Source organism: Gossypium arboreum, chromosome 2 (genome assembly GCF_025698485.1).
Source record: "Gossypium arboreum isolate Shixiya-1 chromosome 2, ASM2569848v2, whole genome shotgun sequence".
Lineage (NCBI taxonomy): Eukaryota > Viridiplantae > Streptophyta > Magnoliopsida > Malvales > Malvaceae > Gossypium > Gossypium arboreum.
In genome coordinates, this window is record NC_069071.1 from 24,945,475 (window position 1) to 24,954,488 (window position 9,014).

The following is a 9,014-nucleotide window of genomic DNA, read 5'->3' on the forward strand; positions in this document are numbered from 1 at the left end:
AGAAATTCGATTTGAAAGTCTAGATAACATTTAAAACTAATAGGAAGATGATTGGTTACCTTGAATGCAAGAAAAATGAACTTCGATGAAATTTCGAAAAATCCACTTTTGAAGAAAATGGCGATGAAATTTCGAAAAATCCACTTTTGAAGAAAATGGTGAAATTAATGAAGTTTTTTGGTGTTTTCTTGGTTGCAATGGTGATTTATAGTTCAAGAGATGTTGGAAATCAAGGGAATTAGGAATTAGAAGTAAAAATCAATTGGGAGAGAATAGGAGAGCAAGGGACAACAAAAGTATGGATAATGAAGAAACTAACGTTAAACCAAATTAGAAAAAGGGGTTTTTAGGTTGAAATTTAAAGTTTGGTCAAATTTTTCATAAAAACTCTTAATTTTGACTCTTTTACAAATCAATCCTATTTTCAAAATTAAATATATTTAAAACTCATTTTCAGAAATTGGTTTAATATCCTAATAGCCTTTGTCAAAAACATTATCGGTTACCAAACTTACGAAATCCTGAGCACATATAGGCTAAAATTCCTAAAATACTCTCGAAACTTCTAGGTCCAATTTTGGAGTGTGACAAGATTCATTTAGATTGTCTACTAAAGTAAGTTGTCTTTCTCGCAATGTAAATGTTCTTTACAATGTCATTTATCTTTAGTTTGAACTTTAGGCAATCAATGAGCTAATATTTGCCTGTCACAATTTCGCTATGCATGCAAAATATAAAAGAGATAAATACAAAAGAAATAATAGTGAAATGTGAAATTAACTCTATTTATTTATTTATTCATCGTTCAAATAAATAAAAAACAATTACATGTTTACTATAATATGAGCACATTTCTCAACACATAGTGGAGCTAGTAGTATAGCTCTAGTTTACACTTCTTCACACAATAGACCCGCCGCTTAGAATAAAAACACAATCCAATGTTGATTTCCTTGAATCCTGACACGTTTGAAAGTCAGAATCAGTATATCCGATAGAAATAATATCTCCTATAGAATACACAAACATATAATCCCTCATTTTTCATAAATACTTTAAGCTTATCACCATAATCAATATTGCTATGTTTAATGAATCCAATTTATCACAACTGAACTAACACATCAACATCAAACATCATTTCATTCGAGAAGTAATTAAAGTAGGAGAGATCCAACTAGAATTTTATCCTTCACAGGAGCAGCTAATAGACATTTTCAACAAAGCACTTCCAAGAGTGAGATTCCAACAACCCATAAAAGCATTGGGAGTCAAAGAACATCACATTAAAGGGGAGTATGTTGCGTATTGTGATGTCATGAATGTATGTATTAATCAATGTGTTTAGAATATATGATTAACGTTGCATGACTGTATTTATTTAAGATGCACGCATGTACTAGATATACATTAATTAATGCATGTATTGAAACTAATAGTCACGTACAACAACTATATAAAGTTTGTAAGTGATGATATCATTGAAAAGAAATTGTAAAAAAGTAAGAGATAAAAGAGAATATAATATGAATAAAATATTTATTCCATATTAAGTTTCTCTTGCCTTCATCATTTTTCTAGAATTCTGTCCAACAATAGCATAGACAAATACCAGGAGGAAAAACCGAAACCAAAATTATCAAGCAGCTGCAAACACTATTGAGTGTAAATCCAAGACTCAATCATCAGGCCAGCCATTAATTATTTACTGCAAATATAATATACAATGTGAAAAGAGGGTCAAAGACTACGTATATGGGACAGCATTTCAAAATAATTCACACCAAGTAAATAATGCAGAAAAGATACATGTAATGGTTTCAAGAATTATATATATTTCCTACTTTACTACAACATTATGCTGGCATATATTTAGAATGCAACAACAGTCATCTCAAGAATTTAAAACACCCATCAAGCTAGCAAATATCTAGGTTGCCTCACTTTGAACCCAGCGTGGCTTAACTTTGGTCCCTAATTAACTTTAGTTGGCTCACTCTCTACTTTTCAAGCCTTGCCCTTCATCTCTTTGGTCCCTAGATTAGCCAACTCTTCTTTTCTCAAACCATTTCTAGCACGGGTAAGTTTGGTTGGTTGGTCACCACATGGTCCATAAGCCCAGGCACAAACAAAGTAATACAGTAGATTGATGACGCTCAATATAGTTAGAACCCAGTAGTAACTGTCAATGCGACCTTTGTTTATATTACTTGAAACCCAGCTCTCTTTTCCACCTCTTGATGTAATGTCATCAATGATGCTCACTACAACACTAGCTAACAAGTTTGCCACGGCCAATCCGAGTCCGAACAGTGCAGCAGCGATGCTCGACATACTCTTGGGTAGCTCGGAGTAAAAGAACTCGGTCTGGCCTATTGCAGTGAAAGCCTCAGCTAAGCCATTCAAGCAAAACTGAGGCACAAGCCATAGTGCAGACATGTTTAAAACTGCATGAGGATTGTTTAGGAACCCTTCCCGGATCGCTTTTCTCCGTCTGGCGTTCTCAACGATTGCCGAAACTGCCATAGCCAAGCAGGTAAGAAACAGCCCAATTCCCATCCTTAGTTTGACACTGAACCGCACTGGTTTACCCTTGAGTTTCGATGCCATGGGAAGAATTGCACGATCATAAAGAATAACCCATAGTGCAAGGGATATGATGTTGAACATTCCATAAGAGCCTGCGGGAATCTGAAACTTGGTTGTGAGGTGCCTGTCCATAGAGCTGGCTTGGAGCACAGGGAATGAATTTTGGCTTAAATTTATTGACATTATGATCCCAGTAGACCACAATGGTAAGACTTTGATAAGTGCTTTCAGCTCTTCTACTTGCTCTACTGCACAAAGACTCCATGGATTCGAAGCTGAGCCATCCGAGGCAATGTCTTGCCCAGGGTTTTTGATGATGCAAGCTTTGTTCAAGAATCTAAAAGCACAACAGCAACGAAGTTATCAAAACAATCAAGCACAATATCTAAATTGGAAGGGAGAGTGCCTATGTTGCTATAATTGCGGTTTGTTACCTTAACTTGTGAGTTGGTGCAACAATGTTTGAATCCCTTCTGTGATGATAACTTCCAGTTGAGTCTGGAAGTGGAAAGGTTAGATTTCGGTTTTTATAAGCGACAACCATAACTTGCAGAAATCCAGTAAGCAAGCTCTTGCTAGGGTTCAGCTTGAGATAGAGAGGAGAGGCAATGAAAAACAGAAGCACTGAAAGCAACATTAAGATTGCTGAAACACCAAAGCCAACTCTATATCCAAGATGATCTTGAATATAAACAATACCCGTCAATGCAATTAGAACCGAAATGGCTGCTGACGCATAGTACCAGCCGAAGAAGCTCTCGAGGACCCTGTCGTTTTTGGGGTTATCTCTTTGGTCCAATTGGTCGGCTCCAAATGCCAAAGAACATGGTCTAACACCACCAGCTCCAATGGAAATGAGAACAAATGAGGAGATTAATAGACTCATCTGAGCTGCTGTTGGAGATCTGCACCTCTGGGTCAATAGATCACAGGTGGGAGGCTTTGACTCTGGAACCATAGCTGTTAACCATAAGAGTATCATCCCCTGAAGCATTCAAGACTGAGGTTATGCTCATATAAGACATGATTAAAAGTAGTTAAATGAAAAGTTGATATAGGACATGATTAATGTACTGTAAAAGTAGTTACTTCACTTTTATTCTTTTAAACATGTTTGACTTGCATTTGGAAACATGAAACCTTAAAAAGATTCCTTTAATAAAAACGTTGAACACTTATATCCTAAAGCTACATTAATTATTTTAGACTTTAGTTGGAACGGAACTTTCCAAAAGAAAGGTCAAGATTTGGTGCCATATAATGTGATCATTTAAATCAATGTCAACTTTGCCTAAATTTCAAATAAGCCTCAAGATAAAATAAATAAATAAGTTTTTTTTTTAAAATTTAAGTATAAAAAATATTAATATTAACATTAAAACTATTTGATATTTTAATGTTAAGCCATATCTAGCACATAATCATTTAACTTAGAGCTGGCAAATGAGCAAGTTCGAGTGGACTTGGATAGGGTTTACTTTAGATTTTTTTTAAATTAAGATTAACTCGGGCTCAAATCTGTTATGGGATCAGATTTTCTAGGGTTTGGGCCCTTTTGGACTTGGATCTTTCAGGCTCGATTTTTTTTGGATTCGGGCTCAGATCAAGCCTGGCGGACTCGACGATTCAAATAATTTTAAATTTTATAAGCTATAAATATTTTAATTTCAAATGTAATAATTCATTTTACTTTTATACGGTGTCTACATAATTCAAATTTTCCTCATAAAAAGCATAAATTATATATATTTTATAAATTTATTTTATTTAAAATAATTAAAATGTTTATTGTATGTAAAATTTATTATTCTATGATATTATTTGAATTGATAGAAATATATTTTATTGTTCATTATTATATTATATTGACAATTGAATAACTTTTTTATCTTTCTTCTTAATATATTAAAATACAAATAACTATTGATGTCATATATTTTATTATAATCTATAATATTATAATAGTTACATATATCAATACTTATAAAATATATTATTTCATTATATACCACTATATCATATTCTATATGAGTAGAGTAATACATAATATATTAATTATTATCATGTGTTATTATTTATTATTATAATGGTTGAAATATGCTCTAAGTCCCTATACTTCCAACATTTGAAAGTTAGTCTTCTCACTATATTATATAATACTATGTCATATAGTATATAATATATTAATAGTTTATATAGATGCATCAATAATTAAAATATTATAATATCATGTAATGTTATATCTTTTATTATAATATATAATAATAGTTATATATAATAGTAGTACATTAACTATTAACTATTAAATATTATTGTTTTTTATTATCTTGGTTGAAATAAGCTTTAAATCTCTATCCTTTTCAGACATTTAAAAGTTAGCCCTTCTACTATATTATATAATTCTATATCGTATCATATTATATATTTATAGTTTATATATATGCATCGATGATTAAACATTATGATATCATGTAATACTATATTTTTTTTATTATAATTTATATTATAATAATAGTTCTATATGTATTAATTTTATAGTAATAATTATTTATTTTATCATTATTTTATGTATTAGTAATATACAAATTTAGTATATCGGTTTATGGTCGAGTTAAGTAATCGGTTTTGGTTTGAAATAGTTATATAATATATTTTAAATTTTCATTAAATTTTAATTTTATAGATTTTAATAATTATTATTTTTATATAATTATTATACATATATTATTATAGTATTAAAAATATTTTATATTAATTTTTAAAATTTATTTCACTTTATAATTTAAGATAAAATTATTATTAATTACTTTTCTATTTTAATATAAATATGCAATACTTTTAAATATAATTTCAAAAAATAAAGAATTATCATTTATTTTTATTTTATTTTTATTTTAAGTAATAATATAAAATTATATTAATTTTAATGTCTATTATAATTGTTCAATTATAAATTCAATTTTTGAATTAGGTTTATCTTGGACTCGAATTAAATAAATCTAGAGCTTGAATCTATTAGGGACTCGAACTTTCTCAAGCTCAAATTCTATCGAACTCAGTTTATGTTGAACTCGAGTTTTCTCAAACTTAAATAGATATGGAGAAGCTTTGAGACTCAAGTCTATTTTTTCCAACTCTAATTTAACTCTATAATGGAAAAATGTGGTGCAAATTAGACTCACTCTTTTTGGCCTAGAGAGAGAATCTAATCATATTATTTGGCGCCTAACCAGACTGGACTAGTGATGCCCTCCATGCAGTTTTTTGTTTAATAACCTAATAAGTCAATCAAGAGAAAAACTGTGCAAAATAATTACTTCAAAAATTATTTATTTATTTTTTATACCAGATCTATTTTTATTCATAATCGACTTAAACATGTAGAGCTCACCTTCTGCTATCTCTTCCAATCTTAATAATAATAACAATAATATCAATTAAATTAAAACTTAATTAAAATTTTTAGATCATACATTTTTTAATTATTTTTATAAAAACATAATTGCTGTATTAAAAATGTAAATGTTTTCAAACAAAACGACTGTTTTTTTTTTTTTTCTGGTAAATAGGAAGTAACTTTTGCAGCATAAAAGGTGTCTGCTTTTTTACATTTGGAGCAGTGTTGTCAGGGCTGGTGATGGGGTCTTACTCTTGTGGAAGGAAACTTTTGGAGGAAGTCAGGCCAGTGCTGAATAACATGAAATCAATGGCTTTCCTCTTTGCAAAAAAAAGGTAGCAGTGCTCAGGTGCAATTACAATTGGTAAAACCTTATTAAAAAAAAAAACAAATACTCACTGATAAATATTTTAATATAATATATACATATTATAAAAAAATACAGGGAAAATAGGGTTTTGATATTTTATGTCTTAGAAAATCTTAAATTTAATTAAAAATATTTGTAATAATAACATTTATTTTGAAAACGTATTCTTAAAAACACTTGTGGATGGAATTACGATATAAAGGTAATAGGAGGAGTATTATACATGGTAATGGTAACTTAATTCTAATTAATTAATCAAAATAAATGTATAAATTTAGACTATAAGCATGAAGTTTTAAAAATTTCAATTTTACATTAAGTAAAAGCATGCTCACGATCAACATTTTGGTTGAAAAGTAAAAGCAAGTTGTAGTTAATTATGGGAGCTTCGAAATTTTGGAACACATAAGGAAGAACCAAACTCTTTAACAGTCTGATGATAAAGTACTTCCAAGGTTCTAATAATCCATTTATATACACGTATAATTCTATTTGCATAAATTTTTCTTAAATCCCTTCCACTTTTCACGCTCCCAAAGCATAGATACTTTTTTGACATTTTGTTTGACAAAGAAAAGGAGAACCATTGTCACAAGAAAGGATCATTATTAAGAAAATGTGTTTGATGTAATATCATGGTAGTATGGAGATATTACGCTTCAATGATTATACAAAAATCTAAAGAAGTTCTATATAACTATCCGACATTCCTACTCAAAGCTCTTGCAGAATACTCTCCCTCAACGACCCAGACCCAAGCTTTAACTGCAGTGGCCTACATTAGACTTTATATGAACAAGAAGAAAAAGCTGATCAAGTATAAAGGGCAGCAGTCTCCATGGTCCAGGTCCTGACTCATATTTTAGCACCAGGCTTATTTCCCCATAATGATGAAGTGATAGTATTAGGTTCAAAGCCAAAAAAGAAGTCTATATTTCCTAAATTTTCACATGGGGCTGCCTACCGGGACAACCTCTCTCTAACAACTTTGGGATTTGAATAAAAAAAATCAAACATGATCCCCAAACACATTCATAAGCTGAAGCTGCCCATTATCTCCTACTTAGTTAATAGTAGATGTTTTAGCACTTTTCAACCTACTCCAAATCGGGAGTGGTTATACTGTATACAAGTGAAAAATAGATGTTTATGAGAGAGATAATGTTACCAGGAGACTGCAAATGGAGGCGAAGCCAATGATGAGGAAGCGACCCAGATATGAATCAGCGACGAAAGCAGCCAAGATGGGAGTGAAATTGGTGGCAGCTTGCCAGTAGAAGAGAATATTGGTTCCTTTAGCCACACTCATGTGATAGTCTTTAATCAAGTACAATATCATGTTTGGAACCACTGCATAGCCTGTCACCTTCTCTAATGATTCATTGCCTGCATTCCAAAATTTACCGATACCACAAATCCATGTAAACATTGTAAAGTGAAAGCATTCCAAAGCTAGAGTAAATCCTTAAACAAACACAACCAGAGGTTTGGACAACTTGCACTTAAGTGACACAAGGCAAAAGAAATGAACCATATTACCTATTATGAATGGCATGGTAATGAGGCCACCCTTCTTTGATCTCCGCATTTCTCTTCGATCTGAAGACTCCTCCATTTTATCTTCCATTCCTGAAATCTAGCTTTTCCTTCCTCTTAGAAACACACCGAATGAAACCCAAAGGTGCAGGAGAGAAGTAGAAATTTATATCTCGGAAGCTTTCATGTCGTGGGTTTTTAAACCAAAATAGTTTAAAAGAGCAAGTGTTTGCGTGTAAAATCTGATAAATAAATAAAAGAACATTTAGACTCCCCAATAAATAAAAACAAAATAACGATGATAAATTCATATAATAATATCTATAAATAATTGAGGAATAGACATGGACATAGACATACCATGATCTTAACACCTTTCTCTTGCTGGTTACATCAAACTTTTAACCTTTTTTTTTCCTTGAATAAAAGAAATTCACTTTTTTTTCTTTCTTATAAATAAAGTACAATGATCATGAAGCCCTTTCGGGATATGATGCAGCATAATTCACTGTAATAGGATGGTCCACCAGTTTCTTTTGCTCTTACTTGCTCCCAATCACATGTCAGTATCACTGCAGAGAAATCGCCATTATTATGTTTTTATCTTTTTCTTTGAAGGGTGAAATCACCGATAAAAAAGGATGATGAAGAAGAATAACGAGATAAAAGAGTAAATGGCAACAAAAACTCTCAAATCCCAAATGCAAACCGAGTCCCAGCATTGAATTTTGGTTCACGACAATTCACATCGCACGTGGGTTTTGAAAAAAACGCGTTTTTTTTAAATAACCTAAAAAAATTAATTAATTAATTATAAAAATAACATGGCGAAATTATATACAAAAATAACATGTTTATTATAATTATGGCAGTTATCCGTTGGTTGACACACTAGTGACACTATTTTTATTTTTACCTAATCATTACTTAATCACTAGGTTTAAAAAAAATTTTTATATCGTCACTATATCAAGCCGTATGTATATTTAATTTTTAAAATAGACGTGAAAAATAAGAATATTCGTAATGAAAAATTAAGGAATGTGGCCAGTGTATCAAACGATACTAATATATTTTTAATACTCTTACAACCTTATGTATTTTCATATGCAACTTTTTCTT

General features: G+C 30.8%; 1 protein-coding gene across 1 annotated transcript; it reads right to left on the bottom strand.

Annotated features, from left to right (window-relative positions):
• Positions 1-1,766: 1,766 nt before the first annotated feature.
• Positions 1,767-8,629, bottom strand: LOC108485717 (protein NRT1/ PTR FAMILY 1.2-like). Its single transcript, XM_017789566.2, has 5 exons — positions 8,253-8,629; positions 7,896-8,134; positions 7,525-7,742; positions 3,024-3,574; positions 1,767-2,926 (listed from the first exon to the last, which is right to left on the bottom strand). The coding sequence occupies exons 2-5, from the start codon at positions 7,981-7,983 to the stop codon at positions 2,008-2,010; spliced, it is 1,776 nt and encodes a 591-aa protein (XP_017645055.1). The 5' UTR covers positions 7,984-8,134; positions 8,253-8,629; the 3' UTR covers positions 1,767-2,007.
• Positions 8,630-9,014: the final 385 nt, after the last annotated feature.

Bases quoted from the DNA above. Each gene is read 5' to 3' on its own strand.
- LOC108485717 (XM_017789566.2), bottom strand. From the start codon at position 7,983: ATGGAAGATAAAATGGAGGAGTCTTCAGATCGAAGAGAAATGCGGAGA. The intron at 7,743-7,895 runs GTAATATGGTTC...TTTGGAATGCAG, and splicing joins TACCATGCCATTCATAATAG to GCAATGAATCATTAGAGAAG. The intron at 2,927-3,023 runs GTAACAAACCGC...TTGTGCTTTTAG, and splicing joins GCACCAACTCACAAGTTAAG to ATTCTTGAACAAAGCTTGCA.